At 50.3% G+C, this 22,288-nt stretch overlaps 6 protein-coding genes across 6 annotated transcripts; 3 read left to right on the forward strand and 3 right to left on the reverse strand.

The window, feature by feature from the left end:
- Window positions 1-597: 597 nt before the first annotated feature.
- On the forward strand, window positions 598-7,311 carry L3040_000340 (uncharacterized protein; the record flags this gene model as incomplete). Its single annotated transcript, XM_007297806.1, has 3 exons — window positions 598-774; window positions 836-7,189; window positions 7,294-7,311. 3 exons carry the CDS (start codon window positions 598-600, stop codon window positions 7,309-7,311), a joined length of 6,549 nt encoding a protein of 2,182 aa, XP_007297868.1.
- A 906-nt stretch (window positions 7,312-8,217) lies between these two features.
- On the forward strand, window positions 8,218-9,780 carry L3040_000341 (uncharacterized protein; the record flags this gene model as incomplete). The annotated part of the gene is made up of 7 exons (XM_066155116.1): window positions 8,218-8,235; window positions 8,332-8,346; window positions 8,421-8,535; window positions 8,594-8,729; window positions 8,794-9,431; window positions 9,507-9,538; window positions 9,592-9,780. The coding sequence occupies 7 exons, from the start codon at window positions 8,218-8,220 to the stop codon at window positions 9,778-9,780; spliced, it is 1,143 nt and encodes a 380-aa protein (XP_066013170.1).
- A 1,415-nt stretch (window positions 9,781-11,195) lies between these two features.
- Window positions 11,196-11,929, reverse strand: L3040_000342 (uncharacterized protein; the record flags this gene model as incomplete). The annotated part of the gene is made up of 3 exons (XM_007297804.1): window positions 11,196-11,270; window positions 11,386-11,732; window positions 11,842-11,929. 3 exons carry the CDS (start codon window positions 11,927-11,929, stop codon window positions 11,196-11,198), a joined length of 510 nt encoding a protein of 169 aa, XP_007297866.1.
- A 3,793-nt stretch (window positions 11,930-15,722) lies between these two features.
- L3040_000343 (uncharacterized protein) lies at window positions 15,723-18,672 on the reverse strand (the record flags this gene model as incomplete). Its single annotated transcript, XM_007297802.2, has 3 exons — window positions 15,723-16,590; window positions 16,641-18,438; window positions 18,495-18,672. The coding sequence occupies 3 exons, from the start codon at window positions 18,670-18,672 to the stop codon at window positions 15,723-15,725; spliced, it is 2,844 nt and encodes a 947-aa protein (XP_007297864.2).
- Window positions 18,673-18,990: 318 nt separating this feature from the next.
- On the forward strand, window positions 18,991-20,226 carry L3040_000344 (uncharacterized protein; the record flags this gene model as incomplete). The annotated part of the gene is made up of 1 exon (XM_007297801.1): window positions 18,991-20,226. One exon carries the CDS (start codon window positions 18,991-18,993, stop codon window positions 20,224-20,226), a length of 1,236 nt encoding a protein of 411 aa, XP_007297863.1.
- Window positions 20,227-20,329: 103 nt separating this feature from the next.
- On the reverse strand, window positions 20,330-22,048 carry L3040_000345 (uncharacterized protein; the record flags this gene model as incomplete). The annotated part of the gene is made up of 1 exon (XM_007297800.1): window positions 20,330-22,048. The coding sequence occupies one exon, from the start codon at window positions 22,046-22,048 to the stop codon at window positions 20,330-20,332; it is 1,719 nt and encodes a 572-aa protein (XP_007297862.1).
- Window positions 22,049-22,288: the final 240 nt, after the last annotated feature.

Consider the following 22,288-nt stretch of genomic DNA (forward strand, 5'->3'; position numbering starts at 1 on the left):
GGGCATAATCGATTGACATTATACCGTTGATAGTGGTGCTCTTCCCGAAGACGAAAAATCGGAATCGTAGCCCAGGCGCTCGCTACCTATGTGTGGTTAATAGAGAAAAGAGGGGTGTGGCCGAAGTACGATATGTGCTTTTGGGATCCAACTTCTACAGCCCAAATCAGCGAGATTCTTTAGCGCCACCCGTGCTATTCTTTCGGCCCTTGGCCTTTGCCTCCTCCCGCCCCTCGCCCCGTGAGCCTTATCGAATCAAACGATAAGGATATTGCTCCTACAAGTGACGGGATCCTCTGACAGCAACAACCCCTCCTCCACACAGAACATCGAGATCCATCCAGCTGGCATTCCGAATATACTCTTCGGAACATAAGCACTTCACCGTCTCCACCATCCCCGGTCCCCCCCCCTACAGCTATTTACAGCTCATGACTATGAACGCCAAGTTGCGAGTCAGTGAGCGTCCATTGCTCACGAGACTGTGATCCGCAAGAGGTCTCGACAGCTCCCTCATCTGCCACGGTCAGAAGACAGGAGGACTATCTTGCGCCCTCTGTTTGACTTCTCGATAAATTAGAACTGACGTCTGCAACCATGGCGTCCTACTTTCAGTCCTACTTCCAAGCTTCCTCCATGCCGAAGCGCCTAATCCAATATGTGCTCTCGAGGATTGAGATCCTCGATACCGATGCCTTGGATCTTCAGAACTTAGATATAGCATGGGGGAAGAACAGCACCTTTGAATTCAAAGACGTTGCCCTGCGGATGAAGGTAGAATCTCCGCTGTCCATATACTTGACCATATCGCTCGCTAATACATGCTACCCGTCAGAAATTAGAAGCCCTTCTGCAATTACCGCCTTCACTCGAACTTGTCAAAGCACAGGTAATCCTCCTACGTCTGACTCTTCCGGTAGATATCTACAGTAGCCCTATAGTGGTGGAGGTAGATGGTGTAGAAAGTTCCCTGCGGGTCAACTCCAAGTCAGAGACAGGCACACATTGCACTTCTCGTACGAATCATGACCGGATACGGAACCGACCACCTGGGAAGTCCTCGGGCCCTCCAAGCCGGTCATACCGATCCCGTAGAGCTTCCGAGAGTACAGATGATGAAGAGCTGGATACTGCGATTCCCACGGCTGTCGACCTCGCCCAATCATTTCTACAAGCGGAGCCGGAGGAGGAGAGGGCAGAGCTGGAAGCTGCAATCATGTCTGAAACCCAAGAATTTGGATCAGCTTCAATTATGAGTGAAGATGGCGAGATTCCAGTTGGTACAGGCGCTCCTCTGTCTCTGCCCAACTTCATGGCAAGGTTTATTCAGGGCATCGTGGATCGACTTCAAGTCAGGATCAGTGGCATCACTATCAATTTGGATATCGAGGTTCCGAACGATTCCTCAAGAAGAACTACGGCCAATCAAGCAGATGCCATTACTTTCCAGTTGAAGGTGGAGAACGTAGATATCGAAGGGGTCACACATGAGGAAAAGAATGATACGGAAGATGCCAGTACCTCGAAACTCTCACTCAAAGAAGGGAAACGGCTTGTCTGTCTTTCCAAGATTCGAGGGGCCTTGATCTCTGAAGCTAACTTTTTCTCAACTTTGGCCCGATCTTCTGCAATGTCGTCGCCCTCTGCTACCCATTCTGATATAATTGGAGAACGAAGATTTGACTCCAAGTCCAATTCGAGCACATATGAGAGTGCGATTCAGACATCTGATACCTCTTCTTCTGATCGCAGTTCAACAATTTCTTCTAGCAAACACTCGGTAGCTCCTTTGCTCATACAGTCCAGCGAGCTGCATTCGCTTCGCGGTTCGGTCGTTGCCAGCGATAGTGGGAGATTCGAAGATGCACCAGAGGACGATGAAGTATTAAACATGTCCAACAGTAATGCGAATATCAGTGAATTGGGCGATAGCATGTATCGAGATATCGCGTATCTGGACCAGGTCACGGAAAGCGAATGCCTTCAGGAGCAAGACAATGATGAAGACGGGCCTTCTTTACCACCAATCCAGCAGCATTCAAATATTATTCGATCCACGTCCCCTGTTACTACACCACGGGCCTCCATTCACATACAACTGTCTGAATCGCACGACCTCCCTCCAGAGCCTTCACATTCCGTCCAAGAACGCCGTCCACTCTCAATGCTGCAGTCCACCATACTACCGACAAGTCCACTTTCGAGATTCTCACAGGAGCGAATTTCGCATTCTCAACCAGCTCTTTCTAGAGAGCCCGACTCACAAGATACAATACCCGCCAACCACGATACCAGTGCTAGTACTGACGTCGCCGAGGAGGCTCTTCCAGATGACGAGTACGATAATTCAACGCCTTTAGCCGAGCAAGATCTGGCACAGTCCCAATTTTTCAGCCATGAAGAGGCAGAGAGTATGTACATGAGCGCAATATCATACACAGCTTCTACCTCGAGGATTCCTGGTGGCTGGGCACACTCTAGCAGTGAGAGTGAGGGGCCAGTATCTTCGCCCAGAATACCTACAACTTTCCAAATCGACAGGTCTGAGGATCAACTGGATAATCTTGAGCATGCTCGTCATGTTGCTCCTCAGGAGTCTGTTGAGCGGCATAAGATAGAACCTAGTCTGGGGTCTCTCACTTCATCAAGCGCAATTCCGCCGTCCATAAGGAGACCTTCGTCATCAGCAGCTTATCCAAGAGGACAAAGGGTCCCAGAGCTGCCACAAAAATCTAGTGATGCCTCTGAACGATCCACAGCATCGTCCGACGAATACGTCCTGTTGGCAAAGAAATTTTTTGACCTCGATCAGGTGAATATATATCTACCAGCAATAGATCCCCAAGGCATTGCAGAGCCCGCCGCTGTTACCTCCCCTGCCGTGGGCGCCAGCTCCATCTTTGACAGTCAATATATCGCCTCCCAGTCGTCTGTTAATGTGCCCGGAGCATTTTCCTCCCATCTTCCTGCTCAGCAGAAACCATCGACCCCAAAAGCCGACAACGCTACTCCAGAAACCAAACAGGCTGCTAGTTCCACCGATGCTATTGAAGTCGTCATTGGAAAGCTGTTAATTCACTTCGATGTGTCCATTGGGAAGCTCGTTTTCAAGGTCCTCGATCAGCTGAAGGATATCTTTGAGTCTGCGCCAAAAAAGACTGCGCAGCCTCCCAAGCCCGAGATTGTTGATAAGAAGTTCTCATTGGGTGTTGAGCAAATCTCAATCAAGTTCCTTGAGAGGCTTGAAGGTCTCCTGGGCTCACCAACTGCTCCAACTATGGCGGACCAGAGCGGAGGGTTACCATCAGGTGATGTTCTCTTACAAATGGACTTCAGTGGCCTCAATCTTCATTCGCATGCATCTAAACAAGTCACAAAAACATCAATCACGCTTAAAAGATTTGTATTTGGGTACGCGCAGGCGAACATTGTGTGTTTCGATGCAGGTCTGCAGATGAGAGCCTCTGTCAAGGACCTCAGAGCTTCAGACGGGATTGATGTGTCTATCAATATGACTCAAACTGCTGATACTACCCGATGCTCTATAACTACTCTTCCTCTCCATGTCTCGGTCGATCTACAGAGACTCGATGAAACATTCAGCTGGTTTGGTGGTCTCAGCAGTGTTTTGAACCTTGGAAGCTCAATTGCATCGAACGCAACCGTTACTGCCACAAGCCCCAGCAAACCTAAGTCTCGAGGAGTGCGGTTCGAGACACCCATCCAACCTGAAGATGCTTCTTCGACTGCACAAAATAAAGCCGATCTCAGAATTGGCGGCTTCATTCTTGACTTGGTGGGCACCGATTGCAGCATTGGGGTCGAGACTTCAGCCGTCAAGTTAGTGACTCGGGATGAGGGTATTGGAGTATCTATTCAAAAGATCAGATTGTCAGGCCCACATCTCAAATTGTCAAACGATGACCCTGCAATCAGCGTTGATATCACTGGGACCCGTATCGAGTATCTACCAACCCCGAACGATGCCGATTTAGACCGGCTCTTATCGCTCATCACACCCTCAAAAGCCAAATACGATCAGGACGATGACATCTTGCTGGAGACACTTCTACGTCAGCGCAAGCAAGGCGCTGTTGTGAAGCTCACTGTTGACGACTTCCAAATTCGAGTCGGCAGGCTGAAAGAGTTGGCCTATCTTCCTGAGCTTGGCGAAGAGGTCGCTAGACTTGCTACCGTTGCCAAGTATCTACCAGAAGATGATCGACCTGGTCTACTATTCCTGGTCTCGGCTCGCAAGTTTGATGCCAATATCGATTTCGGGAGTCCACTGGGTGCCATCCAACTTTCTTCATGTGACATCGAGGTGGCACAAATTACCCTGCCGGCACTCGTTGCACTCAGTGTAGGCAGTGTATCTGCCCGCCGAAACAGTTCAGAAGATCTCCTTGGGATGGCTACTGATCCTGAATTGCGAGAACCAAGGGCTCGAGCCCCTGTTATCATGGCACGAATGATTGGGGACGAGATGGAACCTGTGGTGAAGATCAAATTGTGGAACCTGAAGGTCGAGTACCGAGTACCTACACTGATGACGCTGATGGGCCTGGCAGAAAATGCCACCCCTCAAGAAGTATCTGCCAGCTTGACTGCTTCTGTAGCGACTCTGACAGACTTTGCTCGACCGAAAGCCTCACCATTTGCCTCCAATTCCGCCCAAAAGTCTTCCAGTCCTGGCTCCAAACCAATGAGGGTCGACGTCATTCTCGGAGACTGCATTCTAGGTATGAATCCGTTGAGCTTGCCGTCAAAGGTTTTGGTGGTCTTGACAGAGGCCCATTTGGAAGCTATCCTCCCCAGGGACCAAGTCGCAAGTGCTTCCATGGAGCTCAATAAGGCCTCCATACTTGTTATTGACAATGTGGCACATCTAACAAGCGGACAAGCAAATTCAAAGCTTCACCGGCACGCATTCGATGGTGGAAGCACACAAGTTTCGGATCTTTGTGACATGGGTTACGTCTCTGTCAGTTACATATCTTCGGCGAAGGCAGTCGTCCACATGACAACGAGCAATGAAGGAGAACAGGCGCTTGATGTAGAACTTCGAGACGACTTGTTTGTCCTCGAGTCCTGCGCCGACTCTACCCAGACGCTAATTGCTGTCCTCGGCAACTTGTCGCCTCCTACTACTCCATGCAAAGAAACCAAGTATCGTACTAAGGTCATCCCCGTTCATGACTTGCTGGCTTCTCTATCCGGAGACGCTTTTGGTACAGCTGAGGGGGACTACAATTTCGATGATGATTTTGCCGTTCCAGAGGGATTGGAAGGAGACTTTCCGGGCGATGATAACGAGCTCGATTTCGACTCTCATTACTACCAAAATGAGTCTGAAGATCTGTACAATGCTGATGACGATGGGGTCTCTTCGGCCTCAACACGTGTTACGAGCCGTGATACTCATGACGGTGTCTTACTGGATAGCTTTGTGCAGCCGCCCGAAGCCCTGGAAGATCCTGTAGATTTGGATTTTCAGGAGGATCATTTCGGTACTGGTTCTGTTCTGGAGGGCACAGCACACCGATGGAACTCTTCAAAGAACACATACGACCAATCGAATGCTTACAAGGTTCGAAAAAGCCCACTTAAGGTCTGCATTCGCGACGTACACATAATCTGGAACCTGTTCGATGGTTATGATTGGCAACACACTCGCGATACCATCACCAAGGCAGTTCAAGACGTGGAGTCAAAGGCAATCGAGAAGCGAGCAAGAAGCGACAGGCTTACCTCCTTCGATCAGGACGTTGAGGATGAGGAGACTGTCATCGGCGATTTTTTGTTCAATTCCATCTATATCGGTATACCGTCAAACCGAGACCCTCGTGAACTTGCTGCTGCAATAAATCAGGAGCTCAATGACAATGCAACAGAGACCGAGTCTATTGCAACCACGTCTTTGTCGTCTTCTCCGAGCAGACCAAGCAGTTCCCGGAAGCACAAAACCAAGAAGTTACGCCTTAACAGGAGCAGGCACCACAAGATCACTTTTGAGCTTCGAGGTGTCTGTGTAGATCTTGTTGCCTTCCCTCCTGAAAGTGGAGAGACTCAGAGCTCGATTGACATTCGTGTCAACGACTTTGAGATCTTTGATCACGTCCCAACATCGACCTGGAGAAAATTCGCTACGTATATGCAAGACGCTGGTCAACGAGAAATCGGCACTAGTATGATACATATAGAGATCCTGAACGTGAAGCCAGTCCCCGAACTGGCTGCCGCTGAGATTGTGCTCAAGGCGACTGTCCTCCCACTCCGACTTCATGTAGACCAGGATGCTCTTGACTTTATTACTCGGTTCTTCGAGTTCAAAGATGACTCTGCTCCGGTCAATAATTCGCAAGGCGATGCACCCTTCCTTCAAAGAGTGGAAGTAAACTCGGTGCAGGTCAAGCTGGACTTCAAGCCAAAGAGAGTCGACTACGCCGGTCTACGCTCTGGCCACACAACGGAGTTCATGAACTTCCTGATTCTAGATGAAGCAGACATGGTACTCCGCCATACTATCATATACGGCATTTCCGGTTTCGACAAGCTCGGAAAATGCCTCAATGATATCTGGATGCCAGACATCAAGCGCAACCAACTCCCCGGCATCCTCGCTGGCCTGGCACCCGTCAGATCGCTTGTCAACGTCGGCGGCGGCTTCAGACACCTCGTCGTAGTGCCCATGCGGGAGTACAGGAAAGACGGCCGCATCGTGCGCAGTATCTCCAAAGGCGCCGCTGCCTTTGCAAAGACAACAGGCACCGAACTTGTCAAACTCGGCGCCAAAGTTGCCATCGGCGTGCAGACGGTGCTGCAAGGCGCCGAAGACTTGTTAGGTCCTACATCCGAGTCTGCCCTTCCTAGAACGGATGATGATGACTCCGAGGAAGAGAAGAAGCACATCTCTCTTTATGCCAACCAGCCCGTCGGCGTTTTTCAAGGCTTACGAGGTGGGTATGCTGGCCTACAGAGGGATCTGGTGTTAGCGCGGGATGCAATTATTGCCGTACCCGGGGAGGTGATGGAGGGCGGAAACGCGGCGGGCGTGTTGAAGGCTGTGAGGAAGCATGCGCCTACCGTGATTCTGCGGCCGGCGATTGGGGTCGCGAGGGCTGGAGGGCAAATCTTGATGGGAGCTACGAATTCTTTGGATCCGGTGCATCTGCAGAGAGCTGAGGCGGTAAGTCACCAACATCCCATCTCTCAGACCAACTACCCAAACCGTACTCCTTAATCCCATGTGATCAGAAATTTGAAGAGCGCAGCTGACTGACTCCTTTGCAGAAATATAAGAAACATTGATAACGAAGTAACGGACACATAAACATCAAAATTTTTGGAGCATAGGTAGCGCGCGCGTTCGTTCTTGCATCAAGTTGGAGCCACCTGGAATTTCTTCAGCTTAGGGCTGGGATGGGATAGGAGTTTTTCTGCATGAGGGGATGCGATCGAGCAAGCAAGCGGGAGGGAGGCTTATTTGGTTGGGTGTTTTTGTTTGTGCGATGTTTTCTACTTTTTGTTGTTGGAGTATGGTCTGTCTGTCTATACGATATACCTAGAATGGACTCACGAAATTCACACGCTTTCTGCTGCGCTCACTAGTGCTTCTAAGTTCGAGAGAGAGTTGGTTGGCTCACCTCGGCTATTCTTTCGCCTTTTCTTTTCTGCTTCTTTCTTGTTTTCCTGACCCCTCCCGATGCGGGCGGTCGTCAATCCCGAGAATCGAGCGAGAGAGCCAAGTAGGAAGAGATGATAACTTCCTGTAACTAGCCAGCGGCAGCAAGGTTAACAACGTCAACTCAAACCTTCGTCTCCACTATCATCTTTCTATGAAGAAATTCACATAGAGGGAGAAAAAATGTGGACCAGGTAAGGTAAACGGTAAATGGTAATCGTCGGCTCGCTTAGGTGGGCCCCCATTCATCCTTTCAGTCTGCCGACGATTAAATGCCGGGTTTGCGAGATTCGCCCGACGGCGGGGTAAATATAAGTCCGTACGTATACTTACTAGTACCCCCACTATCTTCTTTACAACAACTTGGAGACACTGTCTGCCGCCACTTCTTTCTCCCTTCTCCCTCCTCCCTCCTCCCTCCTCCCTTCTCCCTTCTCCTCCTCCGCGCATCCATCCAGACGAAAACCGGAAGAATATATTATCACATCTCCTACCGAAAGATCTCCATAACCCCCAAGAGATAGTTAGACAGAATGTCGACTGTTGGAAAGGTATGTTGCTTTGTTCGTTGGTTTGTTGAAGGAGCCCCGCCCGCATTGCCGTACGTCACGAATCGAACCCGTGCTGACCATTTGATCTTCTGCTAGACCATTACCTGCAAGGTGAGCTCTCAGCCACAATCGAGATGGGAGCTGAATGAGAGTTGGAAGAGGAGTAATAACAGAATATTCCCTAGGCCGCCGTGGCGTGGGAGGCTGGCAAGGACCTGACATTCGAGGATATCGAAGTTAGCCCACCCCGGGCTCATGAGGTCCGCATTGAGATTTTCTACACGGGTGTCTGCCATACCGGTATGCTCGAATTTCATTCCTTACTGCAGGGGGAGAAGGGGTGGGCTGATGGGAATAGATGCCTACACGCTGTCTGGAAAGGATCCCGAGGGAGCCTTCCCGATTGTGCTGGGTCACGAAGGGGCCGGCATCGTAGAGAGTGTTGGGGAGGGTGTTACGTCTGTAAAGCCAGGAGATTATGTCGTTGCTCTTTAGTAAGTCCTTTTCCTCAATCTACTCACAAATCTTACTATAGACTTTGACTAACGATCCGTGCAGCACCCCAGAATGCAAAGAGTGCAAGTTCTGCAAGTCCGGCAAGACGAACCTCTGTGGCAAGATCAGAGCCACGCAAGGCAAGGGCGTCATGCCAGACGGCACCTCACGCTTCAAGTGCAAGGGCAAGGATCTTTTGCACTTCATGGGCACATCGACTTTCTCGCAATACACGGTCGTAGCCGACATCTCCGTCGTGGCCATCACCAAGGACGCGCCTATGGACCGCACCTGTCTACTCGGCTGCGGTATCACGACCGGCTATGGTGCAGCTGTCGAAACGGCCAAGGTGGCTGAAGGCGACAACGTGGCCGTGTTTGGCGCCGGCTGCGTCGGTTTGTCCGTCGTGCAGGGTGCGGTGACGCGAAAGGCGGGCAAGATCATCGTGGTCGATGTCAACCCCAACAAGAAGGAATGGGCAGAGAAGTTCGGAGCCACGGACTTTGTGAACCCAACGGAGCTGAAGGACCAGACCATAGTGGAGAAGCTGGTCGAGATGACGGATGGCGGGTGCGACTTTACGTTTGATTGCACGGGTAACGTGGGCGTGATGCGGGCGGCGCTCGAGGCGTGCCACAAGGGCTGGGGAACGAGTATCGTTATTGGGGTTGCAGCTGCAGGGCAGGAGATCTCCACGAGACGTATGTTTTCCCTTCCCTTCTTATCTCCTGTCCTCATCCGTACAGCCACACAGACTAACACGGTCTAAAATACAGCTTTCCAACTCGTCACCGGCCGCGTTTGGAAGGCAAGTGTTCCCATCCTTATCTATGATGTATCTATCTAACAGAAGATGTCTAGGGATGTGCATTCGGCGGCATCAAGGGCCGCTCGCAGCTCCCTGACCTAGTCGACGACTATATGCAAGGCAAGCTGAAGGTCGATGAGTTCATCACGCACCGCCAGCCGCTGTCGGGTATCAACGCCGCCTTCGCGGACATGAAGGCCGGAGATTGCATCCGCTGCGTCGTCAACATGCGGGAGGAGTAAGGCGTTGGGTGGGTGTATGGGGGTGTGTGGTCCACTCCGTTCCCTCCCTGTTCCCCTCTTTCAAAAGTCACAAATCTAAATGGAGCTCTTTGCAAGGCTCGAGTGAACAATGGAAAAGGGGAAATAACTATTCATTTCAATCGGGGTCGGGTAAATCGCTCGAGACCTTAGAAAGCAACACGAATTTTCAATATGCGGATGGGTAGACAGGGAGGAGAAAATGCTGTATATTGAATTGAATGTAGCAAGGAGATAGATGAGAATAAACGCGTTTATCTCGAAAGTTTTTTTTGCCTACTTGCTTGCTTGCCTCTTTTATCGAATTAGTTAGCTGGGTAGGTAGGTAGGTAGATAGGTAGGTCGTTGGTAGGTAGAGACAGCTCGATATTTCGAATTTGATTGGATTGGATTTGATACGCAACCGGGAACACACTCTCCTCCTTTATCGTTTCACTTACCTTTACCAACCTTCTCAACCTGACCTTCCTCCTTCCTCTATCCCATCTACTTTGTCATCTAGCTCATCCTACCTACCTACCTACCTACCTACCTACCAACCTACCTATCTTGCCCGGCGTTTTCGTTTTCGTTTTTGTTTTTGTTCTTTTCTTTAAAGAAAAGTTTTTTTTCATTGTTTTTTTTCATTGTTTTTTTTCATTGTTTTTCTTCATTGTTTTTATTCTCGATATCTTCTTACGAAGTAATGTGTTGTGATCGTAGACATGCAGGGCTACAGGCACAGGTAGAGGTACAGGTAGAGGTAGAGAGAGGTACAAGCATATATGTGTAGAATACAGATTCTAAACAGGAGTTATTGTCGACACTGGCATTCCAAATCTCTTACGTCGATATCGGATTTACTGAAATCGAAACTTTTTCTCCGCGCTTGGGTATTTTTCTCACTCATAGCGGACCTAGGTTGTAGATAAGCGTGCCGAGCCGAGCCGAGCCGAGATGAGCCGAGCCGAGTGGGCCCGAGGCGAGACTAGCAGTACACATGTAAACAGAGTAAGGCAGGCACGAAAGCATGATTACGTATACGGAGTTATGTTGCACCAAAAAAATTATCTTGTTATTCTCAGCCCATCTCATCTCTATCATATCATCCTATCCCATCCTTCCATGCTCCCTCGATCGAAGAGATGAGACAAAGCAAGCAGATGCAGAAGCCATGAGTATGATTGGTACGCCCGCTAAATCACAATTACCGAAGAGAGGAATTAGGTTGTGTTGACGAAGACGCTGACGGGAAATGTAAAATGCCATGGTTGCAGACGAAACGGAACCCGAACGCCAGCCTTCTTGCATGCTTGCCTGTCGCTCAGTCTCCTATCAATGTGTTGAAAATGGGAATGCGGCTATGTGCACATGGCACGTTCTCTGGTGCTTGGACTCTGGCTTTCAGGGATGTTTTTCTAGATGCCTTTGATGACCCGCGTGCGCTCAGCGTTGAGCTGCGCTGCGTTACGGTCGTGGGATTCCTTCTTGCACTGTTCATCGCGTGTTAGCGCATGCTTCATTCCCTTCGAGTAATGAGTGCAACGTAGACTCGAGACCAACAAGCCACCACTCAACCTCCTCGAGATCGGGAAATGGGCTACTCACGTCCTCCAGCCCATCGCACTTGTGGTCTTCCAGCAGCCGATGGCTCCCACAGTAGTGCCCCTTGCAGAATCCGCAGTCGCCGATGATGCGCTGTGCGCCTTCCCGACAGTCCTTGTATGTGCAGCGGATCTTCTTCGGAGGCATACCACCCCGGAGCGGCGTCGCGAGGTGGAGGGTCGAGTCGCGGGGGATGTTGTGTGAGAGGAGCGTACTGCATGAGGATGACGGCGAAATGTGCTTGCCGGCGTAGACGAGACGGAGGTCTGATTCAGGCAGGGAGGTGCGGAGAGAGAGGAGGGTGGTGAGGGTGTGGATTGAGATTGTCGGGGGCACAGTGAGAGGGAATGCTAGAAGATAGATGGTTAGCAGAGTACTATTTGATATTTTGTTGTTGGTGTTGATCTAGAGAGGGTGTAGCTATGAGTAAAGGGGAAGAAGACGGAGAAGGGGACCTACTGTCGCCGGCGATGGTCTTGATGAAGATCTGCATTGTCGAGTCTGGTTCTGGGGATGCAGAGCGTGAGCTGGAGACGGATGAAGGCATTTTGTTTTGGGTATGTGTAAAGGTTGGGTATGGGTATGGGGGATGTATATCGAAGATGTACGTCGTATCTATGGTTTCGAAGGGAAAAGAGTAGGAGGCGGAGGAGTAGGAGGCCTGGTGACTGTGTTAGAGGCAGATAAGGGAGTCAAGGACTCTGCTGGTCAAAGCGTGGCGCTTGTTTTGCTGATGAGGATCCAAGCCGAGGTTCTCGAAGGGTCGGTTTCTGGTGGTTGGTGGCGGTGAGTGACTGGGTATGCTGGAGAAGGAAGTCGAGATATTCTTTCTTTTTCGATCTGTTTGAAGTTGTGGTCAGGAAAGGAGGACGAGATGGGGGGGAGGTTTTATGATCTTCGACAATGTGACTAAGGCAACTTACTCCCTAAGGAATATTGGGTGTGTGACTAGCGGGCCGGCCGGGCACGCCATTTCCTCACGGGGGGCCGTCCCTTGCCACTGGGAATCAAACGAGTATATCCGGTCTTTTTACCGAGTTCGTCGTAGTGTATATAAATATATATATATATATAAACAACGAGAGCACCTTTTCCCAGCCATCTATATTCATGTAAAATATACATAGATACACATACAAAAGAAAGGGTGAGTATAGTATAATGCAGCCATGAAAATGTCGATGGCAACACCCGGTGTCACTCAACTAGGTAAGTAATGTGACTAGATGAACTATAAGGTATATACCGACGGAAGCAAAACAACATGGTCACTGCACAGGATAGAGTACAAGAGACTGACAAGACACCCTTCCACCAGTGATACTATCGGCACCTCGTCTCATCTCATCTTCATCTTCATCTTCATCTGGAGAAAAGCAAAAGCTTACGAATCATGCATGCGTCTGATCTGACGCCACATCTTGATTCATACAAGATTCGCCTGTCGATCCGGCTCATGTCAGGACATTCTCTGAAGCAGAATGACATCCATGGAATCCGGTACCACTACCACCGGTCACCAAGAATGGGAACGGGAACGGGGAATGGGAATGGGCAATGGGCAATGGGATGGCTCTGCAGAGAAAGAAAGAAAGCATTTCCTCGGACATCGCGAACGGCTTGAAACCTCGTTCGTCACGAGTCTTGGATAGGGAGTTGAAAACGAATTCTTATTATAGCTGTCTCAGCCACAGAGCTCCGAGTCTTGTCTCTTCTCTGCTTCGTAAGTTGGTTCTCTTCTTCTTTGATATACTTAACACAAGCCGAGCCACACTTGATAGGCACGCACCCGTCCAGACTCCAGACTCCAGACTTCAGACTCCAGACCGCAGACCGCAGACCGCAGACCAGTTTGCCCGTTCGTCCGCTCGTCCGTTCGTCCGTTCGCCCGTTCGCCCGTTCGCCGATGGCCGGTTGCGATCTGGACCTTTTGTCTTGCCACGCCACGTATGAATGAACAACGTTGGCCTGTCTACTAGCCGTTCGCACACAACACCAACACAACACCAACACATGCTTCCTATTCATCCTCATCCTGCCTGGATGCTATTGTCGTCACCTTTTAATAAGGTGACAGCTCGCTCCGCACGGCTGCTTGCTTGAGGGAGACGAGCGAGCTGCAGGCTATGTATGGTTCGTGCATGCGCGCATTGCCGTCGTACGGTCACTGCAGCAGGACGAGGCTGAGACTCGAGATGAGATGGAAATCCATAGCAGGGAAGCGTGATGGCATGTGGCTACTGGAGTTGTGTGTGTCATCTGGTTGCGACCAAAAGCTTCTTCTTTCTCACGCAAAGCGGCATCTCGTATTTAAGAATCTATCGAGTGACCGGATCTGGGAAGCTGATTGATAACAAAAAAAAAAAAAAAAAAAAAAAAAAAAAAAAAAAAGCAGCGCTCACGACCTCATCCCCTCTTGCAATTACCTACTTCACCAGCAGAGGCCTCGCTTCGCCATAATCCTTTCACTCGTGAAAGCCGGCCATGGAGCTCGGAACTACTGCGAGGTGTGTATGTGCCTGAAGATCCATAGAGACTTACCAAGTTTACGAGGCCGCATCTGGCTCAATGCTTATTTTCTTTTCCGTCTTTCCGGCGCCTTCGGATTTTGGATTTCGATTACTGTACATTTTGGCCGTCTTTCCTGCTAGCCAGTCATATATCTCTATCCTGCTCATTTCCTGAGAGCGACAGCCTCGGCGTTGTTACCGTCCTCGTTGATGATGAATGGAGCATCTGAGCAGGAAAGTGTCAGCTGTCGCTCACCTTTCCAAATGCGTCGGAAGGGGTTGAAGGTCACATCTGGGCGCTCAACCGCCCCCGGGTTATAGTATGGCTGTCTGCTCATCTCGGGTCGAATCTTTTTGAGAGTCTGTCCATATGTAATTGCCGATCTTCTCAGATGGCGTCAGTCGCTGATGGTCATGTTCAGTGAATATTTCTCCTGCTAAACATAAGTGGGATGCTGGCTGACCTTAAAGGATAATAAATACCTCGCCTTTAGTTGAGACTGAAAATTGTGCAGTGTATTTCGGCACTCAGCAATATTTTTTTGTTTCCACAATGGCCTGAGAAACAACAGCTTACATCTGGAGACGCGGTGTTATTATTGGGACATTGTGCCCGAGACCTCCCATATCTCCAGATCAAGCCCTCAAGCCTAGGACAGAAGTCATACCAAAGATGTGCAAGCGCAAAAGCGGAATGTGACCTGCGCCGCCCAAACTCCTCTCGCTACACGCAGCGCAGGATATCATGTGTCTACACTTTAACTACAGACAAAGCCAGCGACAGAGGGCTAGACGAGTCTCGATGCCCTCAGCGATTGTTCGTTCGTTCGTGTCCTGATGTTACTTATTGATGACAGACAGACAGACAGACAGACAGACACACAGACAGACATAGATAGATAGATAAAAGAATTCGCTGAACTCTCCCCTCCTTCCCCCCCTCCTCTCCATCCCTCTCCTCCTCCCATCCTCACTTTTAAAATTCCAAATTCAAATTCAATCACAATCACCTACCTCCTACCTCCTACACAAACGACCATCACTCCCTCCTTTGTACCCTACCCCTAACCCATCATCCTAAATATTAAACACATTCAAGAGAGTTCCTTATCTACAAAATATCTAACCTCCAATCTCCAACCTCCAGTCTCCAATCTCAAAATCTCAAAATCAAACTCACAAAACACCATCTCGCCTATCTATTTACCTACCTACCTCCCTTACCTCCCTACCTATAACAACAACAACATTCCCTCTCTGCTTCAAATACGCTCTTGATTCGAAATATACATACACACACACACACATATTTATATATCAGCCAAGGTCAAAAACAAGGGAATAAAAATCATACAAAGTTAAGAGACCCACCTCCTACTCCCACACACACACACACACACACACACGTATATATATATATATATCTATTCCTGGTGACAGCAACTTGACAAGAATCTTGATATGCCCTTAGTGCCGCGGGGATTGAAACCTCCTGGAGAGAACGATAGTACGCGAAGAGAGCACATTGCTAGAATGAGAGTGACGCTTTCCGAATATTTCGATTTGATGAAAAAAAAAAAAAAAAAAAAAAAAAAAACCTGTACGTGCTGTTGCCATCTGCGCCGAGCATTCACAGCTATCAAGATACCACCCAGAGATACCACCCAGCGATACGTATCGTCTCCAATGCCCAAAAGCTGATGTTTATGGTGGGGGGGTGGGGGTTATTATTATTCAATCTCCCATTCAACGTCTATGTACCTACTGATACGGTTCATATATACAGATTACCCCATATACACAAACACCAAGCCAAGCCACCCAACCTCTCTAAGCCCAAACGAGCTTCTTCAGACTATGCGACAGCTGTTCCAGAATCCCTGTGCTCTTCTTCGCCTCCGCCAGGCTGATCACATCGCCCGCCTCCACCACTCCCTTCCTCTCGCTGCCAATTTCCATCACCCGTCCATGCAGCACCATCCGCTCAATCTCCGCGCAGATCGTCCTAGCTTGCTCCACCTCGCTCAGCATCGTGTCGTTGCCATCAACTGCAACAGCCGAGCGCGCGTAGAGCGCTTTAAGCGCCAGGATGCGCATCTCAGGAGCCGGCGTGCTTCCTGCTCCTGTGAGGCTTTGGAAGAGAGACTGGGCGCCCGTTTGCACAGGCGTGCCATCCAGCAGATCCGCCTCGTCGCGGGCCCGGATGCTTAACATGGATCGCGTGTTGACGCGGGTGATGTCGTCCGTGCCAGCTTTGTACGTAATCACAAAACCGACGTTGTGTTCCTCGTCTGCCTGCACTGCGGATAGCACACTCGTGATATACGTTCCGACCTTGATGCTTGCAATGTGCTGCAGATCGATGCGCTCAAAACTCGACACCTTCTCCATGTCCCAGTCGAAGCGGCAGGAGTACAGCCCGGCGTCTGTTAATAGTAGGACTAGCTCCTCGAAAGGTAGAGATTTGATGGTGTTGGGGAGGTGCGGGGTGAGGAGCGTCCAGCCGCCGATCATCTCTTCATGCTCGTCGGCGATGACAAGCTTTTGGCAGGTTTCGATAGCGTGCTGGCGCATTTTCGACATGGAGACTCCCGGGTCAGAGGACATCATATTGGACTCGAAATCGGAGAAGACGACGGAGGTGACGTTTCCGAGGAGGAAGTCGATGGCTGCTTGGGAAAAGTAGTCATTTACGATTCTTTGAACGTCAGTGTGCAGGACTTGTGTCATGGTTGGGGGAGTACTTACCCGCTGTAAAATCGCTGGATTGAATTACCCATATCGTTGATGGCACCTTGAAGATTTCGTTTTCGAGTACGTGTGAAATCTCCTTTTAATGCAGCAGTTGATGCGTACTGCTTTGATATTGCATCGCCGTTGTCGGCCCACAGATAGTTAAACCATTGGGTAGTCTGGTCGGGCTGGAGACTCATGTCTATGCCCTCCGCCTTCAGTTGACCCTCAAGTGCTCGCATGCCACAGGCACTTTGGACCACGTTCGTCCGATCCAAGCAATCCATACAATTCGTGCGCAGGACGCCTCGTTGTTTCGACACCTGCTTACCATCTACTTCGATGGTTTGGCCAAAACTGTCGAGCTTCTCTCCCACAGCGTCCATCAACAGGCTGACATTCTCGAATTTCATGCCTCTGCAGATGGCATGAAAGTCAAACCATTCAAAGCCTACTTTCTGCTCCTCAGAGGAATTCAGGCGCTCTGTAAAACTGTCATACCGGTCGCCGACTATAGATTCAGGTCCATGCTTCTCGACAAGTGACACGACTTGAATGGATCCATACTTATCCGAGAGTCTCTGGAAGTGGCGTTTGAAAGCATCGTAGTTTATATTTTCAGAGTGCTGTAGTTGTGGAATAGGTTTAAAGGAATACGGAGACTGGGAGAAAAAGACCGGAATGCTACCTCGGACCTGGATGAACGAGTATACTTTAGATTTCCACGATGGATCTGAAAGTATTTGTTCAGTCTCGACACTGTTAGCGGTAAAGCCTTCGTCATCTACGCCACGACGCAAATAACGTAGCCCGGCTCGCTTGACAGATCTCCGAGAGATCAAAGTCAATAAGAAAGGCTTAATACTGGATTGGCTGTGATTGAGACCAGTAGCGCCCGACTCTCTGCTGCTTCTGTGGGAGCTTGTGACTGCTGAGAGATCTTCCAGCTCCATAGACGATTTCTCCACCCAATCAGCGCCAACCGCAGTTTTAGGAGGGTTAGGATTCATCTCAAACGATTTCTGTCCAACATAGCCTTGCATCAGAGGCAGAACAAGCGAGCTCTGAGCAGCATCCGCAAAGGGCTGGATGATTTTGCGATTCCACCAAAACAACGGATCGACCTGGGTGTGAAGCGGTGCCTCGGTACCAGACGTTTCTCGGGCTGCGAAACTCCTGGTAATGTCAAAGTCGTAAGAAAAGAAGAAGCTCTGGGAAGAGCCGAAGAGCATAGCTGTGGTGCGCAGCAGCTTTGGGAGCAGTGCTGCTGTGACATCAACAGAGCATTGACTGCTCGCACTGGGTTCTTTGGACGGGGCAGGTAAGCCGGACTCTTGTGCAGATACCTCTGTATGAACAGGCTTGTCCTGAGCGGCATCAGGTCCAGATTCAGTCATTCCCAGATTCCTTCGCTGATCCGCAGTCCACCCTTCCTTCGAAAACCATTTCTGGGCGAACCTGCCGTACCCGCCTTTCCGGGCCATAACATCTTCTGCAACACTCGTTCTTCTCCTGTGTGCAGCTGGTGCAGATAATGTTCCGGCCGGTAAGCTCTCGTCTTCAACATCGTCGTTGGTATTTCCAGCTTGGCCAGCTTCCTCTCCATCTGTATCGCTCACATCTACATGCTCCGGATCGTCCGTCAGCAAGGAAGCGTGGGTGTTCGCGATTGAGGATTCCGCCTCGGTCTTGGAAGATAGCGGTGTAATAGCGACTTCTGTAATGACGTAGATAGCCTTCCCGTGGACCTGCGCGACCTGCTGGCGTTTTGTTATGGATATCAGAAAGGAGGACCTTGAGACTGTCAATAGGCCTATGCCGGGTTACGGGTTAGCCAATGAGCCTGGAATGAATAATGCCTGCACATACCAACAAGCCCAAAGGCCTCGAAAGATTTGCCCGTCCCTTCACCCCTGGTCCCATCTTTAGGCACCTGCAAGATGCTGCTGTCCTTGTATGTGATTTTCGTGGCCGGGCGGCCCCTCTGCTCTAATATTAGACCGTCGACGGCTGCAAATATCACGAGTTTCCGCGCGAGGCCAGACATCCTGGCTCCTCTAAGGATAGGTAGGGCATTGATAGTTGGAGAAGAATGTATTGACTCAAGAGGATACCATGCCCTCACTTTTTAGTATCGAGTGTGAATCCACGTCAACTTCAATGAGGGAGTCGGTGATTAACTCTAGGATCACCAGTAGGGTACCGGTAGATAGCGCGATCTCGGTTCGGCCCTGACCCAGCCCCGCAACCAGAGAATATTTTATTCTCTTAACTCATGGGATACTTATTTATCATCAATTACAAGTCACCTGTCACCAACCCAACGATCGCGACAAGACCTGATCTTCCCGGGGCCATCTTCATCATGGGCAAAGGAGGAAGATCTGGGAGGATCGTTAACGACTTTGGGCCCACTGGGAACTCAAAGAAGGGCCCCAGTGCCGGCCAGAAAAAAGCTGCGGCGGGCAAAGCCAAAACACTCTTGAAGAGCACCAAAGTCGATGCAGAGGTGAATGAAGAGGGAGAGGGAGAGGCACCTTTGGAGACTGTGGTACGGGTCAAGATCCAGCAGTCAACTCTGAATATATTCAAAGATACGTTCCCGGAGATCTTGCTGTCAGAGAGGTTGCAAACCACGCTTCAAGAAGTCAAAGCTGCTCTCTACAACAGGGATTTTGAGCGAGCCTTTGGCAGGAAAGATTACCTGGAGGCATATTCTGTTCGATGGAGTCCAAGCAGAGCTCTTTGCTATCAAGCTATATTGGTCGACCTCCAGAAACATTTCGCTGACATCTTCCCACTCTGCCAGCCTAGACAGCCCGAGGTTGATGTTCCCGTGGATTCCACGCTGCACGTTGTCGCTTTTGGCGGTGGAGCAGCAGAAGTTGTTGCTTTCGGTGGATTTCTTCGATGCCTCCTTGACGCTACTCCTTTGAAAGTCATGCCCGACGCTGATCTCAAGCTGGAAAATCTGTCCATCACGAACGCTACTACTGAGAAGGATGCGACTCCCGAGTCTATTGCTACCAAAACTGTAGATATTGACCTTCAGCTCATCGACAGCGCCTCGTGGCAGGATGTCTGCTCCAGGCTCCTCGCTGGACTTACCACGCTTCCAACACTCTCGAAATATGCCAACGCATTAGCACGAGAAACGAACTCGCAATTCATACCGGATGGAAGACTCGAATCAACATCGCATGTTGAGAATTGCCTTGAGATGGACCAAAGTCGACTGGAATTTCTGTTCGAAGCGAAGCCGCTTCTCTGCACTCTTCTCTTCACCCTGAACGAACTCTACACAGCCTCCATCAGCAAAGCAACCACGTTCCTTATAAATGTGACAAATTCTGCCAAACCAGGCACTCTGCTGCTCGTGGTCGATAGCCCTGGAAGCTATTCGGAGACTCAAGTTGGGTCAGAAGCCAAGAGATACCCAATGAAGTGGCTGATGGACCACACTCTCATGGACCCCAAACAACCTTTTTGGGAAAAGATCGTGTCAGATGACTCGAGATGGTTTCGAATTCCTAACAGCCTTAGATACCCAATCCAGCTGGAGAACATGAGGTGTCAGATGCATCTCTATCGCCGAATATGATTTTTGGAAGACATAAAGAGTTGTTCATCAATCATCATTCGTGAAGGACCTTTTTTCAAGAAGCTAGATACCAAAAGAAAACAAAAACAAAAGCAGCAAATCGCTAATACCGACTAAACATCAACGGCACCAGAGCTGTACTCTCATGATGACCCATAAGCGCCCTCCCCTTCCTGCCGGCTAAATACGTGTTCTTTAAGAAGCCCCTGGCGTTTTCTTTTCGCTCATGGTTCCTGCAGTACTCCTTGCCAAGCTGCTTCAAGACAGCCTCTTTCGCTTTCTTCAGCGCGGACACCCTCTTGTCCGGATCGTCAGCTAGCTCTTGCTGAGCAGCCTCTTTTCTAGTGTCGCGCTGAACGCCTTGCACGTTGGGATTGAACATCGTCGGCATCAACAAGACTTCTTCAGGTATCAAGACCTCTTCGATCGGCCTGGTGATGGGTATTGGGTCTGATATCACCGGGTTCCCACTTGGCTCCTTACGTCTGTGCTTGCGCCGTCTCTTGTGCACCCTCTTTTTCTTCACCAAGACCGATGTTCTTCCTGGCCCAGAAGGCACACCACCGGCCGTGTCGATAACCTCGTCAAACTCGCCAAGCTGATCCAGGTCATCGTGACTCTGGAAACACGTCGAGCTGCCGGTCTCAGAACCACTATGATGCGATATCCATTCATCGCTACTGCTGGCTCTCGCTAATGGCGACAACGCATCCTCCCATTCTCCACAATTGGTGAGAATCACGTTCTCGAAGTCAAATTCGCGGACTGTATGTCGATGCCCAAGCACAAAGTTCGACACTTGCTCTGTTGACATGCTGGCGTTGCGTATCTGCATGTACTTGAGCTTCGGGAACGTTATTGCCGGGCGAAGCGGCGCAGCTGGTAATGGCGACATGGGCGAGGTCACCTCAGCAAACAGCTTCGTGGTCCTCGGCGGCGCAAACAACGGATCAGTGAACAATGTGAGAGGACAAGGTCCTCTCTGTCCACTCCACCCAAAGCTCACTTTCTCGAGGTTAGCCGAGAAAGCGCGGATGTAATCATCCAGAATCTTCAGATGGTCGCGACCAGGCCGCGCCCCGTAGAAGTCCCAGGCGTCCATCGTGATGCTGAGCTTCTTGATCTGCCTCCACCGTCGTCCGGCCGAAGGCGTGCATCCGAAACCAGGCATGTGGCGGAGGTACACGAGGCCGGAGGGGTGAATGTTTTTGAGCGAGAGCTTCGCAAGCCGTTCGACAGGGGCTCGTTCAATAGCGATGCGCAAGCTGATGAGCGCGTAATCGACTGCGTCTCTCCTGTACCTCTGCACTGGGTCTTGGTCGGGACAGGAGATTGTGAGATGGCGGAGATTGGGCATATAAGTCATTGCCTTGACGAATGCCGGGACATTTGTCGCGGCGTGGAAGATGGGAGGGTATTGCTGTGTGAGGAGATCGCCTAGCTCAGGCGATCCGTACTTCGGGCGCTGGCAGACTGAGGCACCGGAAGTGTGAGGCGTGTAGAGGAAGTTAACTTCTCGGCCTGTGGAAGGGTTTACGAGGGGTGGGAGGAAGGTGGCCGGTGTGTGCGACATGGAGAACGTGAGGTGCTGAATATAGCGCCCCACCCGGGACAAGGCCTCGAGACGGGATGGGCGCGTGAGGGAGCTGGGGGTGAAGGTCAAGCGGGTTCGGGCGAAGAGAGGTGCGGTGGTGAGGTCGCTGCATTCTGAGGATACGAGGCGCAGGGCGCAGAGGGTGGGTGTGTCCAGGTGCGAGATGAGACCTGTTTGTACGGCCTCGTTCCGGCAGAGGGCGAGGAAATCTGGGTTGGCTGTGGCCATAGCTCGCGCATGTCGTGTCTCTCTCGGGAGGTTGCGGCTCTGGCAGATTCGACACGCTGAGAATACACTCGATTTCCAATATATTTTTATGATGAAGAGCTTGTTTGCTTCGATTCCTTACAAAGATCCGGTATCTGACCCGGTTTGATTTTGATGTGATAATTGTGAATAGCCAATATAAGATAGATAGGTCGCTAGGTAAGAAGTACGCAGGCCAAAGATCAAGCGAGATTTTTCTCA

This window comes from Drepanopeziza brunnea, assembly GCF_022702325.1.
Source record: "Drepanopeziza brunnea f. sp. 'multigermtubi' strain 214-2 chromosome Unknown ctg1, whole genome shotgun sequence".
Lineage (NCBI taxonomy): Eukaryota > Fungi > Ascomycota > Leotiomycetes > Helotiales > Drepanopezizaceae > Drepanopeziza > Drepanopeziza brunnea.